Raw genomic sequence first — 18,844 nt, forward strand, 5'->3', positions numbered from 1 at the left:
CCACAAGAACATGTTAAAAACACCAAAGACACCACTTTCATTGTGTGAGTGGGTCTTTAATGAAATTTTTTATTCATTTATTTTACATTTAAAAGTGTAAATTTGATCATTTTGCTAGAATGACACATGTCAAATAAATGCATAATAATGAACATCTCAACATGATGACTAATTTGTTGCATGACCAGCATAAGTAATTCTGCAGTTGCACATATTTACACAGAAGCACACATTTAGTTTCCACATGCAGAATGGAGTAAAAAGTGAGTATATTGTGTCACAACTTTAAGTAATTTTTGTAAGAAACTAAAGTTACTTTTTGCAGGAGAAACTGGAGTGACAATGGAATGAAATGACAGCGGGACTCACCCTGGAGGGAAAAGCTCTTTAAGTCCTCTCTGATCTCCAGCCCAGAGCAGCAGTTTGGCTGCAGTCTCTGCTGCAGACCCTGGAGACAGAGACCGGCTGGCAAAGAGTCAGAGAAAGTGATTTTATTACCGTGATCTTGGTGCAGATCTGCTCAAAAATTAGTGACATAAATAATATTTAAACATGAACTCTTTTGACTTGAGCTACAGCTTGTAAAGTATGTTTATGTTAAGCAGATGCATTGTGTGTCATTGGAAGTGTTTATTATTACACCTGTCGAGTCTTTCTAGTGTGGGGAAAATTCCTCGTTTCATTTATGAGTTATTTTAGCCAGCAAGGGAAAAAGTGAAAGAAAAAGCAAAAAAAAAAAAAAAAAGGATGAAATGATGGGAGGAATAGCGAACTCAAATCTGGTCGGTACTTGCCAACAGTTTTGTAAGCCTTATTACCACATGCAGCCTGGGCCAAAAATATCCACATCTCTGCAATTCTGTTAGAAAATGCAACACTTCTCTCAGAACTTGATTCCAATTGGAAATGTTTTGCTGTTTACAGAAACAACACAAAAAACCCTGAAAGTCATACCTGACAAAACTTCGAGCAGAACTCAAAGATAAGAAGGACAAAACTATTGGCACCTCTTACTCAAAATGCGTCAAAATAACTGAAATCAATCGCCTCCTGTGACCATAAAGGGGTTCCTTACTCATCTGCTGGAATTTTAGGATTTCATTTTGCAAACTTCTCCCAATCACCCTGATCTGAGGTGTTGCTGTTTTGAGATGGGTCCACAGCTGCTCTACCATTTCTGAGAGGGACTGCATGGTGTTGCAGTGGTTAACACTCACCTCGCAGTGTGAAGGTCCTGGTTCAAATCCTGGCTGGGTTGTTTTGTGGAGTTTGCATGGTCCCCCGTGGATGTGTGGATTTTCTCCAGACACTTGGGCCTCCTCCCACAGACCAATGCTGCATGTGTTACTTAGTATTCTACCTTGTCCCTATGTGCATGTGGGGGTGACTGTGTTGTCCTGCAACAGACTGGTGACCTGTCCAGGGTGTGTCCCACCTTCACCCATCAGTATGATTAGAAAACTTTTGAGCATTCTTTTTGGCAAAGCTGAAAATGGTTTGGCTGCTCAGAGAAACTATAAAACTGACCTTTCAGTATGTGGAGCATCACATTTTTGGGGTCAATTAAATGCTCAAAATGGCCAGAAACAGAGAACTTTCATGTGAAACTTGACAGTCTTACAAATTAAGGCTATTCCATGGGATAAATGGCCAGGAAACTGAAGATTTCCTTCAACAGTATATACTACTCTCTTTAGAGAACAGCACAAACAGGCTCTAACCAGAGTAGAAAAATAAGAGAGAGGCCCCACTGCACAACTGAGCAAGAAGATAAGAACAAGTGTGCCTCATTTCCATTGAAAGGAGGTTTAGAATGGTTCAAGTGAGTGTTTCCATTGAGTGTTGAGCCATCAAGGCGCACGCAAGGTGTAGACCGAAGACGTAGCTGTGTGTCATAACGCTGCGACTACAGCATATTTGCAGATTCAGCATGTCTCCGGTCCTGAACCCCTGTGAATAAGGGTGGAATACTGAATGCAAAGAATTAATTATTAATTGCAAGAAGATTGCAGGAGGCGAAGAAGAATATAGCCAAAAAGAGGACAAAACTTTTGGCTTGGATCTTGAGTCGGGAAAAGCACTGATCGGGTGCTTGCTGGTGTAGTAAAACCTTTCCACCAACCAACGGATTTCCATTGTGTGACGACAGCCACTTTTCTATGGACTTACAAACCAACAGGGGACCAAAAATGGTATGAATCGCTCCGGCTTTATGGGTCCATATTATCATGGAAAAGCTCAAAATGCCGTACCAGTCCGGTCTGGACCACTCAGTGGAAATGAGGCATTAGTCTACAGTTTGAGAAATAGACGACTCACAGGTTCTCTACTGGCAGCTTCATTAAATCCGCAAACACCAGTGTCATCATCTATAGCAAAGAGGTGACTACGGGATGCTGGCCCTCAGGGCTGAGCGGTAAGGGAAAAGCCACATCTGAGACTGGCTAGTAAAATAAAACAATGAATATGGGCAAGGGAACAGACATTATACAGGGGAAGATTGGAGAAAAATTGGACAAATCGAAGTTTGACATGTTTGGATCACACAGAAGGTAAGACACAGAACAACTGAGAAGATGCTGAAAACAGTGCCTGACATAATCTGTTAAGCAAGGTGGCGGTAGCATTATGGTTTGGGCTGGTAAGGTGGAAGATTTGTTCAGAAAGAAAGGGACTTTTAAAAAGGAAGGTCATCACTTCATTTTCAAACACCATGCCTTACCCTATGGACAGCGTTTGATCCTACAACAAGACGATGACTCAAAGCACACTTCTAGATTGTTCAAAAACTATTTAGAGAAGAACCAGCAGCAGGTATTCTATCTGTAATGGAGTGACCATTACAGTCAACAGATCTAAACCCCATTGAGCTGTTGCAGCAGCTTGACTGTACAGAAGAATAGAAGTGCTCATCCAGTCAGTCCAACTTGTGGGAGGGGCTTCTAAAAGAGTAGGGTAACATTTCTTTAGGTTACCACAAACTAACATCTAGAACGTCAAAGGTCTGCAATGCTGGAAATACTGCAAATGGGGAATTTTTTGACAGAAGCAGTTTGAAGGAAAAAATATGATCAGAAATATAATTTTTTCTAATCTGGTCAATGTCTTGACTATGTTTTCTATTCATTGTAAAACTTATTTGGTGAATAAAAGTGTGACTTCTCTTGGAAAACACGATTTTTTGGATGAGCCCCAAACTTTTGAAAGGAAGTGTATATAGTCAGTGGTCATTCCCGATCACAGTCCTCATGCTGTGCTGCAACAATCTTCAGGGATTTAGTTCTTTTAGGGTTCCAAATGAATAAAACTGTAGCATGTCAGGATACATGTAAAGAAACACGTGTTTTTGAGTATTTATTAGTCAGCTGGTAAATGTTTAGTCAGAAACAACAGGAAGTGATTTCCCAAAGATGCAGCTGAGCACGGAGCAAGCAGATGACACTCATCACCTCACCCGCTTTATGTTCGCAGTGCAACCAATACTTCTACACATTTATGACAACAGCTTTATAGCAACACTGTCACCACATGGAACTAATAAATTAGACAAACGTGAAGTAAAAAGAATAAATGAACATGTTAAATATGTATGCAGAGCTTCTGCACGTGATCTGTAACAGTCTGAAGTCGTTTAGACCAATGAAGGCAAACGTCTCGAGCTGGAGCGACATCTTGAAGTGATCATTGAATGGACAGGCGGAGATGAACACCACTGCACTGGACAGAGCTTAACACCTACTAGTTTAGAGGATTATCATGACTATGGACACTAAAGTCCAGAAATGTTTCCAACCGTTCCTGGAGAGATTCTGTCAGAGACGACAGGAGAGCTGTATCTGACGGGAATCTGTCGGTAGAGAAGCCGGCCGCTCAAACTCCTGGAAACGTGACGCTGCAGGTAGACATGGATGGTAACAGACGAGTCCTTCAGTTGCAAGAAAAGAAAAGCATCTCCCGATGGTTACAAACTACAAAAATGGCAGAACTACAAACACTAGCAGCAGCTTTTCAAAAGCCCACATGAACTCTAGGGCATTTCTATCACAAACTCCAACAGTGTCATGGATTTCTTTACATCCTGATAAAAACTGTTCCTCTCCAACCATTACCCCATAATGTCTGAACGTTTTCCCAGCATGAACAAGGTGTGCTTTAGGAGACAGAATCCAGTTTAAAATTCCATACTTACCTTTGTGCCTGAAACCAGCTAATGATCTGGTTTTCAAATATTGTGACTATATTTACAGATGGATTGTTACTTAAGTTACTATCAGATGACATATTTATCAGGACAGTTTCTAAGGTTAAAAACCATAAAAGTTAAATATCTGTAACTTATCATTTTGCTGGCAGTTAGTACGGAGTGGTAACAATATAAAAGAAACTGATTTTTATGCCACTTTTTAAAAATCAGACTCTCAGGAACAAACAAACAAACAAAAAAAATGTATTTTTTTTCCTTTTAAAGACGTTTTAGTGTGGACTGGGTTTGTCCAAGCGCTTTCGTAAAGCATCCACCTCAACCAAAGGTGGGATGAACTAAACATTCTTGTAACAGGAACATCTGGGTTTCTTGGTTTTTTTTTTTTAATTCCCTTTTTTCAGATGGAGGTATTGGAAACAGAATGCCTTTTGCTCGAGTCACTACCAGACATCTCAGGTTAAAATCCAGCTCAGATTCCTGCATTAGTGTGTACAGTGTGAAGCTACACTGAAATCTGTGAGTAAAATCTAATAGTGGTTGACTCGAGTTAGTGGCTCAAACACAAACAGCGTTTAAGAAGCAGTTCTCTGATTGGCCAGGGGCAACAGGAAGCACATTCAGTCCCAAAAAGAAAACTAACTGAAATGTTCCCAGTGTGTTACAGTAAGAGGAGGGACACACGCCAAAAACACGAGCAGGAACAAACCCAGGCTGGATTTGATGGTTTTTTCCCTCTTTTCCAACAACTGAGCTGACTTCCTGCAGCCAAGACTCAGAGGGGAGGTTGTTTGGAGTGTCGTTCAGTGTGTCTCCTGGCACACACACTGCGATGCTTCATAAAGCTTGAAATGCCGTTCTCTAGAAGCTTCTGCGCCAACATCGGGCAGCTCTGTCTCAGAGATGAGTTGTGATGATTTTACGGTGACCTTCTTGGTTAGAATGTTTCCTGTTTACATATAAAAAAGCAGGAGGACAGCGAGACCACAGGTTCCACAGAAGGATGCACTCGCTCCTGCTGGCTTTTCGTCAACTCCCGTAGTTTCATTGTGGTGAACGGTGTCGTGTCCGTGCTGCAGGACGTGGCTGGGTCTCAGTAGTTGGGTTCAGGTCATCGCGGCAGCCGACTTCCGTTTGGAAGGCTGCAGGAGGCGGGCTCAAGCCTCTGAGCTCAGGGGGGTCCGTGTTGGACTTGGGGGAAGGCGAGCGGCGGCGCTGTGCTCCGTACGGAAGCTGTAGTCGTACTGGAATCACAAAGGAAAATGGGCTCTAAGAAACTAAAGGTGGACTTGAAACTTCTTACCCTCAGATTCTGTTTTTGCAAAGCACAACAGTGCTCCACGGTGGACACTGTGTGTAATCACAGCTCTTTTTTTTCAAAACAAAATTTTCTAAATTTTACACTCCAAAGAACCTCACTAAGACTTTTTAAAGTAGTGAAAGACCTTTTAAAGTAGTGGTTTTGAAAAACTGTACTGCTGTCAGATCTGTAGTGATACTTCTGACAATAAAAGTCCAGAGATTTGAGCAACGTCAATGTTTCAGTGGATCAATGGGCAGATGGTCACCTAACAGTTTGAAGGTTAAATAAAGGTTAAATCTAGATTTGCTGAGGGCCGTATGCCTGCCCTGTACAGATTTGCTTTTTTTCCAGCAAATAGCCAGTATCCACCTGTAAAGACAATCCACGTCTCATCCAAGGTTTTCTGCTGGCTCCTGCTAACATATTGCTACAGTGAAATCTACAAACTCTGATTTTAACCTTCATATAATGTTTAACAGTAATTTACAACATGATACAAACCTCAAAAAACATTTATACAAAAACACAACTGTGCTCGAACATCCTTTACACCTTTTAAACCTTTTATAATTAGCACCTTAGTTTAGCTGGTGTTTTCCTGTAAGGCTTTACAGGGATTTCAGTCTGACGTCAACAATTTATTTATTCTAGATTTGTTAACACAACTTCACAAACTTCTTAAAAGTTTTTATTATTATTACTTAAAGGGGCCGTACCATAAAAATTCTACTTTTTGAGATTTTAAATGCATTATACAGTTTAATCCTCACTATAAAGAACCCCAAAGCTGCATTTTGATCCGCTCATGCATTTAAGAGTAAACCTCTTGAACGCATCCCTGACAGACAAATTTGTCTCACGATAGATTTGTGTGTAACTGATGTGTGTGTAAGAGGTGATTCATGCATATTTTTTAAAAGATTTTTGTGTGTAATTAGTTTCATGCTGTTGTAATTTTAATTAGTGCTTGTGTAAATTGTATTTTGCATTTTTTTTTAATTTTATAATATTTTTTACTTGTGCACTGCATGCACAGATCCTAATTTATGCACAAATCAAGAATTACGTACACACAAGTCAGAGTGAGTCTATTTTCTCTCCATAGAACCATGACCCTAAAACCATGACTCGATTTGAACCGTGAGGTTTGTGATCCGTTACACCTCTCGTGAGTATTGTTTCTTCTATAACTGTGTACATCTAGCTATATGTAAATAGATACATTTTTATTCCAACCTGAGTCATGTTAGTCAAATGTATTAGTTCTACAGGCATGGAAAATCATAAAATAAGCAACTTTTTTTCAAAAAGAAAAGAGTGCAGTCACATTAACCTGAATGTCTGTTGTAAAGTTGCAATTGATGGTCCAAACTAAGAGGTTTTTTAACTACCAAGAGTGTCTGAAAGGTTTTATTAGTTGAAACATTAACAAGTCAAATGCTCTGCTACAGGCTGTTCTCTGTGCAAATGAGTAGCTGAGTAGATGTTTGTTGCACAGTCCCATGTTCGGTAAATGACCATGGATCTGAGGTATTATTTACTAAGAAGCACTTCAAAGAAAATAAAGAAATAAACTTGAAATTAAATAATACTAATTTGTGCTTTATTATTTATGTAAATATACTTGCTAAAATAGTCAATTTGTAATACATTTGCTAAAGATAAGGTAGCTACACGAATCTTAGGTCGCGATAAGGTGGTGGTGGTGCCAGGATAAAAGCCAGGAAAAGCCCTGATTATGATCTGTTGGTTTGTTGGAGGTCGACTAGATCTTCTTCCTCACCTCTTTCTCGATGTCAGCCAAAGACTTGATCGTAATGCCCATCAGGTCCACCTGCTGCAGCTGAACACACAACAAACAGGGAAAAATGAGCCCTTCAGGTGGACTGCAGCATCCATGTTCTCAATGCTTCAGAGCAGATATTCATCACAGCTGGTAAAGTACATCATTAGATTTTAGACACTTCAAACTGCAGTGTTAACTGGTTTGCTGTTTGCTCTTGTGCCATTTTGCTCCCTTCTTTTCTTTCACTTTGCTGGTTCTTGTCTCTAAAGCGAACCTAACTTGGTTGGTAGAGTGAAGAAAATAATCTGGATGTTTTTTGGAAAGACGCTCCTTCATGTGAATGTCCTTTCATGATCTTAATTTAAAGGAACAGACCATCAGAATAAATGATTAAACACTAGAATCACTCTTCATCTGAACAATGTCTCTTTTAAAATCGATTTTGAAAGTTTCACTTTCCTAATAAATCGCTTTATTTTAATATAGTGGGACTCTGACCCTGAAAGAGATTCAGTGGGTTTAGAAGATAGATGGATGTTATAGGAACACCTCATATATATATAACACTTTCTGGATGGTTACCTTGTATTTTCTTCCATTAGTTGGAATTGGTCGTTTTTGCACAGAAAAATAACAGATCTTAGAAGTAGCACTAACTGTGCTAAATGTATGAAGGAATTTTTCTGCTTCTAAAATGTACACAAAGTGCAAAGTTTGAAAAGAGAAAAAAAGCAGCATAAAAAAAACGACAATGTTCAGTGGGACAGTAGCTACTGTGTGTCTGCAGCGCTACTGCCATCTTCTGGTGAAATATCAAACAGCTTTTCTAGATGTGTGTATTTCTGCTGTTACCAGCAGTGCTGGTTCTTTCTCTGAAAAAGGCTTCAGGCTGGATTCAATTGTGACTGTAATCTGAATTTAGCTCACAGGCTGCACTTCAGACATTCCTGCACATGTCAGTACACTTCATATTATATTTACATTTACAATGCATTCTTTTGTGTTTGCATGTTGCCATGGGAATCATGAACTCCAAGCTCCGCTGATAACCTTTTTTTGCTGCCTGTGCGCATATGGTAAACTCAGAGGTGTTCTACTGTTGATTCATGATCAGAATTGAGGCCCAGTTCCTTCAAAAAAAATGTTGACACATTTGGAGTAACATGAGCAAACAGACAGACGATCTTCATTTCAGAGGAGCTGAACATGTCTGCATTTCAGCAGCTCATCTTCAAAGACTTACATCAGAAGAAGAACAGGCAAACTTCTCAGAGATCATGAAGGGAACTCCATCCATCGCTGAAAGACAAAAACAACAGAAAGAGTCCTTCCAATCAATGCTATCAAAACAGTAATTCACAGATTATCCTAATAATTGTTTTAAACCATTTATTCTGGGGCTGGTTGTTTTTAAGGGGAGCTCAACTAGGTATGATGATGATGTACTATACTATAAAAGGAAAAAATAATAATACATTTAAGAAATATCTAAAAGGGAGTGAGAAGAAGTAAAGTCTTGTAAATTCTCATCCCTAGACCACATTTATTACCACAACCAGTGCACCGATAGTCCGTTTACCTTTCTACTGAGTACAGATTTACTTTCAGATACACACAGAGATAAATATACACTTAGAATATACACATGGAAACATCCCACACATATTTGTCATATTTAAACACCCATTTATTTTCTACTTGTATCTTATTACCACAACACATATCAGATTTCTATTCATAAATATTTACAGATATATTACAGTTTATTTATGTTTGGTATATTTGCATATCTATCATTAATCATATTTCTACATTTGTTCTCAAACATTGAGTGTACACTGTAACACTGGTTCTGTTCCACAGCTTTGCTACGCATATAAACATAAATACACAACATGTTTTTTTGAGTATAATAAATGTATCTTATCCTCTAAAATTATTTTTATTTTTTTGATGAAAAACTTTTGCACATGCTGTGAAAGTTATTTGAGCTGTGTAGTATTCTTCCAAATCATTAGGTTTGAGTTCTTTTGACCGTAAAAATAAGTTCTTTGTGTGATCAAGGTAACTCACTTTGTATTGGTCTTTTTTAAGTGAATGTAGGGTTGATTTATAAATATTCCCCCAAACTTCTATGCAATAAGAAAAATATGGTAAAATCGAGGCACAACCTAAACTGTGGAGAGACTTGTGGTCCATAACCAGTTTGGCTTTATTTAAAATGCTTCTGGACAATTTAGTTTGCAGATATCTAGCATGCGCTCATCGAACACAATCTGTGCTTCAGAGGCGTCCAGCTTTAATCTATGACTTCCATAAAGTACTGAAGAGGCTAAAATCTTTTGACAGTAGCTCCTCTCACAGGTTTATGAACACATTTTGGATAAGCGTTTAGCAGTTAATTTGATGCGCAGGAGAGGTGATGGATCTGATTTTGACTCATGACTTGTGTTTGGTGTTAATGCAGTACTGAGAGTGTTTTACAGCTTTTTATAACAAGCATTAATAACATTAAGAGCTCTGCTAACCTGAGATGGCATAGAGGTTGGAGTTCTGGTGCTCATAATCCGGTCTGGTGGTGTTCTTCCCTCTGAAGCTGGCAGGCAGGGTCATGGAAATATGCCTTGGAGCAAAGAAAGAAACAACAACACACCACACACTTTAAATTCTGTACGAGGTGACTTGAAGAAAAAAAATACCATCTTTAATTACAGTTTTGGAATTGGAAATTGGAAAGTTTTACCCCCTGTCTGTTTGAAATAGGGCTGGGTATTTACAATAATTTCCAGAATGGATTTGATTATAATTTCAATTTTTTGAATCTTAATTAAATTAAATTCAATAAAATTTTGAGTTTACAAGGTTTACACATTTAGGCACACTTGTTTAGAAATAATTGAATGTATATATGTTCTGAATATATTCATATTAATCTGATAAAGTTCACATACTGTAAAATGTATTATTAAAATAGTAATGAGATTGATAATACTATACAGCGTTTCATGGTTTATCAAATGGAGAAGCTCCAACAATTGTTCTGCCTCTCTTGGAGGGCGTTTCAGTTTGGCCAGTAGGTGGCGATCGCAGTATAGCATTACACTTTATTCCAGAAGAAGAAAGAATTAACAAAAAAAACGGTGTTTTAGACCACAAATGATTACTTTAAAAAATATTTCTACAAAGGACTTTGGAAAATTCATGCCTGTGATCTTATAAAGATGTTTTTTTGTCATCAATGTATGTATACGTCGACCGAGTGTTAGCCGTCCTATGGGAAATCCCACTATAAGTTAATAATCCGACCTCTACTTTTAGGGATCCATTATTGATCTATTAATTTTAGATCGATTTAGATCGATTAATTGATTTTATCAACCAAGCTTGAGTTCAAAAGAGTAAATGTTTTTTTGTTTGTTTTAAATCAAACTCAATAAACAGTCAGGGACTTTTTTTTTAGAAGTCAATCTAAGAAAATCCAGAAAATGAAGTAAAGGATTTGCATTTTCCAAACCCACAGTAGACCTGGACGTGGACAGCATTTTTGAGGGACTGGGGCTCAAAGTCGTCAAAACATTGAAAATATCTTTCTCAAGAGTTCTCTCTTCATGTTTACTTTCGTTTACTGCTTTGGACAGACGTTTCTGTCGAACAGCCATGTGAATACAGCAGAGCAGAAATTCAAATCAGACCAGACATGCACACACATGTAAATACAGGAACCATACTTGGGTATAGGAGCTGCTGGAACAGGAGCAGGGGTGGAGTTGTTCACATTTTGAATGGTGTTGGTGGGTGGCGGGACAGCAGAGTCCTGAGCATGGGGGACATTCCCCATGCGATACCAGATTCCCATGCTGTTAAGCTCCCTGTGGAACAATGCAACGAGGAATGAAAACATGCCGGCAAAGCACACAAACGTCATGCTAGCTCTTAAGTTGCTCCAGCTTAAAGAGAAGGTCGCCGCATTCACACTGACGGGGTCGTTTCCTCAGATAGCCCGCCTCGTTTGGGAAGTGTGAAAGCTCACTTGAGCTGGAGTGCAAATCAAACATCCCTCTTAAGACTGGAGCAGACTAAATCAACAGATTAAGCTCTTCTGTTTAACCAGCTGCTCCCTTAAACAAGCCCTGACAGAGGAATGTAGAAGAAAACCATCTTTCTAGGTCTCTAAATATTTATTAGCCATCTTCATTTCTTCACTTACATACCTGATATTTACATTTTCTCTGTGCAGTAACTTGTTATCTTTTCATTACTCTACATTTAAATAAATGATCCCTTAAATCTGGATCAAATTCCCATCTACACTAACAGAAGAACACCTGTTCAAAGCAAACCAAGGTTCTCTTGCTCTTACTGAATTGATTAGATAAACACATCACTGCTGTAAAGTGTTGTATATCTGCACAAAGTTGCTTTTCTCTGCTTCAGAATCTGTTGGAACTAATTGCGTAAATGGTCAAAACGTTATGATAATGTGAAGTACATCAACACTAGAGCTAAAGCTCCTATGTTACAAGATTCATGAACCTTTATTTAAGTCGTTTTATGCTGCTTACCCAATAAAGGTATACTGAGGAGGTGCCTGCTTGGAGCGCCCGAGGATACGGATGTCACAAATCGCTGCCTCTGTGGAATCCCTTGGAATGAACTTGATGCAGAGTCGCCTCTTCCTGAAGGCTTGCTCCTCTGTGGGATGGGAAAACAAACCCTTACCCACAGACCAGTATGTGACTTTTACAATTCCCAGAGACATTGATAACGTGGCAATCAAAAAGGTTAAAAATCCAAGTAGTTTTTGCCACAAATAATGATGTCAATAGGAAGAGAATACATACGGGTGTCCACCGTTTCCTGGATTGGGATGAATCCCACAGGTAAGGTGTCCTTTATATCAATGAGCTTCATGTCCACTAAGACATTCCCTAAATGACTCTAGAGGGGAAAACAGACAAAGCTCAACAACAATAACATATTTCTTGTCAATGTGTAAGGTGTGTGAACTGACATTTTCTTTGGAAAAGACTCGTGTGAAGCAAAGGTAACGGGTCACTTTAGATTTGAAGAGGCCATCTTTCCACAGGTCAGCGTCAATGCCATCTGTCGTCGTGGAAACCTGAGGAGGAATAGGGAGTTTGATGGAGAAATGGCACAGACATGAACTTTGGAGTTATGATATGATTCTAAAAATGGTGTAACATTACAAATCATTTGAATGTTATTTAATTGACCCAAACTAACAGAAATGACTAAGCTGTTTTCAGTTTAGCTCTGGAAGTGATGACCTTGAACAGGCCTGAACAATTCTGGTCATCAAGATCAATCTTTCCTTCCTTGATGCTGATAAACTGTTCTATCATGGCTCATGATTTGTAATACTATCTTAATTTTCTGTAAAAAACATCCAAGAGCTCTAATGCTTTTAGCTGTGAAGTTGTTTGATTTAGATCTTCGGGGGTTACAGTTTAAAAGGTCTTAGGATATCAGTCCAAAAACCTAATATTGATATTTATTTATACACGTTTTCCAGCCTGATTTTAGAACGGTCATTTGGGTTGAGTCCTGTGCCGTGACTTACTACATCATATCCAGTTGGAGCTCTGTTTCTGGAGGCTACTACTCCAACACCAGTGATTGGGTCCATTGGCATCTCAGGCAAAGCTTCAGTCAGATCCCGTACTTCAGGCATCTTTGTAACAGCTCTCTATGGACCACAAAACAACATTTCTATTAGAGAAAATAACAACCAGTTAATCAACCATTACAAAAAAGTCCAATCAAGGCAACATGTTACGTCAAAAAATATAAATATATATATATATATATTGTTGGAACATGATCAGTATCATCTGTTATCCAAAAGGTTTTAAAGAAAAAATATATTGATTTGAATATGTAATAGGGTTATAGTCTTGGTTCATTTTTTTAGCTAATTAAGTTTTTCCTTTTTTGTTTAGACTTTTAACTCGTCAGATTATTGAGCAATTTGATGATAAATGGTTTAATCCACTGTCATAAAAGTTAATATTAGAATAAGATTGAAGCACATATTCTTGTCTTCTGATGCACAACTATATAGTTGCTTGAAGACAAAGTTCTTAAAGTATAGGATTGCATTAACATAGATTAAATATTTGTGGTTTATACATTTTTCTTATACTATATTTGTTTCCAAATGTTTCATAACAAATCCTCTATAAATGAACTACAACACAGCAGAGGAACTACGACAAAGATATCTCGGTTTTGTGGAAGCTGGACACGTTACACAACAAATACCCAAATTTCCAACAGGCTGAACACTTGTTCAATCAACAGGAGTGGATGTGAGCTTTCATTAAGATATTTATGAAACCCAGAGCAAATAAAACACAGAAAGATTGATTCAACAACATTCCGTAAATAAAGGAAGTAAGACCAAACAGACAGTTTCCTATTGAGTCTCACAAAATGAAAACATGTGAGCAGTAAACACAATTTGGAACTGCATAGAACAAGCTCCAAACAGACGGTAGTATAGATCTGCAAGGAGTAACATTGTGCTTCCATAACTATGCTATTCTGTCTTGGGTCAGCTAAACAGAAGTGACATGTAACAGTTAAAACAAAAGTACAATGTGGGTATTTTGTCACACACCAGTTGGCTCCAACTATGCAGTAGTCTGTCTGAGTAAATCCTCAGTGAAACGTCTACCAGGTGATTCACAGCTTTATGCTTTTAGCACATGAACAGTGAACTAATTGTAAGAATATACTCTTGGGTAAACACTGTCACTATAACTCTTGACACTGAAGTCACACATGCTTCAAAAAAACAGCAACTGAGAGCTGCACTGGTGGAAAGTATGTATCAGATAAATGGTAAATGGCAAATAAAGACATTGTCCTGTTAAAGACACCTCTGCTCCTCAGATGGGTCACTTCATGTAAAATCGAATGTCAAAACTCTAAACCTTAAACTCTAAACCCTCGTAACCCTTGTGCTATCCTTGGCATGTTTACATTAAAAGTGGGGTCATCTGGACCCCACAAGACAGTGCGCTTTCTTTTTCTTTCCAGAATTTTTTATTTTCACTGGTGTCTGTGGCAGACATGAAATCCTGTCCATCTTTTTAATGGGAGGGATCACACCAATATAAGGGTGGGGTCATCTGGACCCCATAAGAGAGCACGAGTGTTAAAAACTACAAGGACAATGAAAAACATCAGAGAAAACACTGTTTAAGACCGCATGATAATGTCCATATACTGCAGAACCCCTAAAAAGACAGATTTATCTATTGTTTCTTTGCGACATTTTCACTACAGTTCACTGATTTTTTCCTAGAATGCAATGTCCTACCGGTACATCAAATCTTCTCACTATGCAGTTCTCGTTAGACCAGACTCCCAAAAACTCAAACAGTAACTTTGAAACTAAGTTATGGTTTGATCTTGAATGCCAAAGTTCAAAACTGAAAGAACAACTCTATATCTGGAAGATACTTAAGTAAAAGATGAAAACAACAAGATCAAAACATTTTCTAGCTAAAGTTTTTATGATGGAAAAAATAAATACGTTTATTAATTCAGAATCTCAAAAACTTAGATGTTTAAATTCATCTTTTGTTTTTACAAACATCGGGCTGCCAATTTACCTCTGCAATATTTAGCATTCATGGATTCAAATAAAAGACTTAAAAACAAATTGATTCTATTCAAAAAGGAATACCTGATGACAAGTGAAACCTGCATTTACAAACCAGACAGTAAAACCAGAATATCTGAAACATAAATTACATTAGAAGCTGGCACCGTGAAGATCATTTATTATGTGAACACAATTACTTTAGAGTAGGTTCTGCTTTTTGGAGCAGTTTGTGGGTAACAAGGAACGGTGGAACTTTAGTTTTGGCTTACTTGGCCAAACAGAAGAGAGCACTTCCTGTCCTCAGAGATCTGCAAGGAAAAGTGAAGCGTCGTCTCCTCCTGTTCTCTTTATTTGATCAGTGAATCAGGTGGGTAAATGTTATATCTCCATGACATGGTGACACTGGTAAATGAACCCTTTTTATGTGAAAGCTTAGAGAGTACAGTTTGTATATTTGATCCTGTTAAGGTAGAAAAGTTGTTTAAAAGCGTTTTACCCGATTTATGTCATTTTATGGCTTCCCTGCCTGTGTATAAGAAAGCTCCTGGACACTGAAAATGCAGAATTATCACTGTGAAAGTCATTTAATTCCTAATATTTTTAATGTAACCAACAGTTGCATAAATAAATCTGTATTAGAAAAGAATGTTACAATACAAGTACTTTTATTAGATACACTTCAGGTTTCTGTATATCTTACAGAAGTTACACATTTTAAATGAAGCACTTGTTAGTGAAAAAACAACATTTAAAAACAACTCCGAAAGTGTGTTGAAAACAAATGGTATTTGTGTATTTTAATTAAAAAAATATGATTGTGTTTTACGAGGAGAGGCAGATGTTTGGAAATGAGCCAGAGGAATGTTATGGACTAAAATGTTGCTGAGAAAACCTGAAGTTTGTAATACAAATGAGTCATAATGAAGCTCTGAGATGTTTTTTAAAAGAAAGTGAAAGCATCTTTTCATGTTCTCCTTGTTTAACCTAACACTCTTGTTGATCTGCTTTCTATATTTGCGATTCTTAACAATAAACTGAACCGAGTGTGAGGTTCACTAACGCTTTAGTCACATGTACCCGGATGGAGGGGTTGACCCAAAGAGGGGCTGCAGGTTTTTGGGTCATCTATGCCCGTGAAGGGTCGTAGAAAGTAGTGGCCACATCTTAAAGGGAGCGCAGGTGTGTCTTGAAGTTCCCTAGAGGTTTGTACGACCATCTTAAGGAATGACATGAAAATGGAACTCACAGTTGTCGTGCATGTTGTAAGTGTATAATGAAGTATTTGTAAGAATAATTTAAGTTACAAACACTTATTATGTACGGGTGATGAAATGTCCTTATACTGCACTTTAGTCATAAGTAAGGTGCGAGTACTGGACCCTTAGTGACCGTCCGCAAATGCGTGATGTGTAAGTGCCAGTATGACGCTCACACACTCTACCCATTGATTGTCTAATTTACTGAAAAGCCAGGCGGCACACAAAGAGCGCACAACATGTCAGCAAGGGGCACCTACCAATTACTTGAACAGCACTAATGGGATCCTTTTTGATTAAAAAAAAAATCTAAAATCCAAACAACATACTTGCATCTCACCTGCTTTACTCTTACATGATGAGTGTTCCCTACAACCTGTCGCCCACATCAAAACCACAGAAACAAATGCGCGTAAGGGCTCTACAATCTTAAGATTTTGTGCGAACCACCTGTGTGCCCCCTACAGGTTTTCTTATTTCTTTATTTTTTTTACCTGCAGGCAGCCTGTGTCCTCCCTTAAGGACAGTTGTGACTTAACCTGGGCTCACACGGCTAGCGTTACAGCACATGTGCAATGCGGTAGCAGTCTAGCTACGGCAGATGACTCTCATTGGCTACTGGATGGCTGCAGCTACAGGCTCTGCTGCTGACATTGCGAAATTCCAAGCTCACGTAGGATTGACCCGATAACAAGGCATTTATTACAATCTAGGTCGTTAATAGCCCCAACTTCACAAAAAGTGCGGGCGAAAACATTAACCTAACGAAACGGATTCTGAGCGCCAGAGAAACTAGATCGCAGAGGTTGGACGTGATCGGATGCAGTGGCGATTCCTCTCGCACTTTTAAAGTTACCATGGGAGCCTGGGGTCAGGCTTTACACAGCCACAGTTCTCACTTAATGGAAATACTGCTGAATATTCATATTTTACTTATATGAAACAAAATAATGTCTACTCAAATGATTTTCTAAAAGATTAATAATAATCAAAAAGAAATTAATCTTTTTAAAAATTATTTCCAGTTGGACTAAAAAAAAGATTAATAACTTCAAAAATATATGTTAAAAATAGGGTTTGTAAAAAAAAAACAAAAAACAGTGAGGTAAAACACATTAAGAGTGAGATTATATAAATTTGCTTTTACCCACTCCCAAGCCAATAAAACTATTTGGCAATTATTCCATGTAATGCATTCAATGTGGCATGTGTGTATTCGGTATTTATAAGTGCAAATGTGTCTATTTATAATTTAAAGTAGTTATGACTTAATATTGTAATGCATTTTAAATTTATTTTTCCTTTTGTAATTATTGCTTAAAATAAACAGATAAACCAAGATGTAACTACACACCTCATACATCTCTGATCATTTTTAAATTCCAGATCATATTATTTTTCTAATATGTGAAACTGTTCCTGTAAAAAAAAGAATTAAAATAAAGAATGGGACAAATTATAACCTGGATATTTTTTTCTCCATTATATCAAAATTGAACATAGATTTGAAAAAGTCAAAACATGATGGTGGAAAGCTGATACACGAGTAACACAAGTACCCCACTCAACAAGTGAAAGCAAGGATCAGTATGTAAAGGAGAAAGGGACGGCCAAGCAGGAACTTTAGGAAAATCTGAACAGGAAAAAGTCTCACGGAGATCAGAAAGATGAACCACCACAGGCGTTACTTCTGACACCTACCGCAAACCTCATTCACTTTGATTGTGGTTCCTGTTTGTATCAGATAAGCATTTGAACCTCTTCCCCATCGAGCCACCTCCCTTTCAAACCGGAGTGTTTGGTATCCGACCCGCCATTGAAGCCAATAAACGGCGGCATATCTTCTTTCTTGCCTCGGTACAGTAATAGTCCAGGCTGCTCCGCTCCGCTATGCGACACAGCTAAAGCTAACGGGGTGGATGAGGATCACTCACGCGCCGTCTAACAACACTTTATGCTAGGCAGTGAGCAGACTGGGTACCTGCAGTCTTCTTAAAACACATTCAGTCTTTATGAAACACTTTAGTGTCAAAAAAGAAGGCAACATTTTGTTTATTTGTTTGTAGTCACAGAAAATCTGTTAGCAAGCGCAGTTAGCTTACAAGCTGGGGCGCTACTTACCCCGCGAGGCAGCACGCTGACACGGACCGTTTACTTCGAGTTTCCCCGCGTGCGTTCTTTCAAAACATGTTTCCACCCTGAAACCGACAGAGTGATCCTGAACTTTAGCTCAAGTGTTAATATTTACATCGTGCGTTTCCGGTTTAGTGTCGCTGGAGGGCCCACCGCGAGATCCGCTGCAGATCCACTGGACGTAGATAGCTCCGCCCCCACCCACTGGCCTCGGCTACATTCATGGATGTTCTTCAGTGGAAGTCACAGCAAACTTTCCGCTACAGCTTCCACTATGGGCTCCTGTTTAGGTGTTTTATTGTTTATGTGGAGGGGGCAGGCAAATGGAGAGATGCATATCCAGAGCATTGAATAATAGGGATGCATATGTTACACCATTGAACTGAATCTTAAGGAAAGTATTGTTGCATCCTCATGCAGTGGCGGACCTAGCAGTTTGGGGGCCCCAGGCCAACAATAATATGGGGCCCTCTGCACCAGTTGCAATTATATATTTTCAAAATCCTTACCTTGGGTAAAACCCAGAATAACT

At 38.5% G+C, this 18,844-nt stretch overlaps 1 protein-coding gene across 4 annotated transcripts; it reads right to left on the minus strand.

Moving 5' to 3' along the window:
- Positions 1 to 3,341: 3,341 nt before the first annotated feature.
- On the minus strand, positions 3,342 to 18,519 carry mvb12ba (multivesicular body subunit 12Ba). Of its 4 annotated transcripts, XM_024299295.2 has the most exons (11): positions 18,466 to 18,512; positions 18,301 to 18,377; positions 12,872 to 12,997; positions 12,302 to 12,409; positions 12,132 to 12,228; positions 11,853 to 11,982; positions 11,019 to 11,159; positions 9,819 to 9,913; positions 8,534 to 8,589; positions 7,288 to 7,347; positions 3,342 to 5,445 (listed from the first exon to the last, which is right to left on the minus strand). In XM_024299295.2, the coding sequence occupies exons 3-11, from the start codon at positions 12,980 to 12,982 to the stop codon at positions 5,359 to 5,361; spliced, it is 885 nt and encodes a 294-aa protein (XP_024155063.1). In that variant the 5' UTR covers positions 12,983 to 12,997; positions 18,301 to 18,377; positions 18,466 to 18,512; the 3' UTR covers positions 3,342 to 5,358. The 4 variants fall into 4 exon arrangements, with proteins under 4 accessions (XP_024155063.1, XP_024155064.1, XP_024155062.1 ...); XM_024299296.2 differs by lacking the exon at positions 18,301 to 18,377 and having other exon boundaries at positions 18,428 to 18,519; XM_024299294.1 differs by having other exon boundaries at positions 18,301 to 18,515.
- Positions 18,520 to 18,844: the final 325 nt, after the last annotated feature.

The sequence above is a fragment of the Oryzias melastigma genome, linkage group LG12 (assembly GCF_002922805.2).
Source record: "Oryzias melastigma strain HK-1 linkage group LG12, ASM292280v2, whole genome shotgun sequence".
Taxonomy (NCBI): domain Eukaryota; kingdom Metazoa; phylum Chordata; class Actinopteri; order Beloniformes; family Adrianichthyidae; genus Oryzias; species Oryzias melastigma.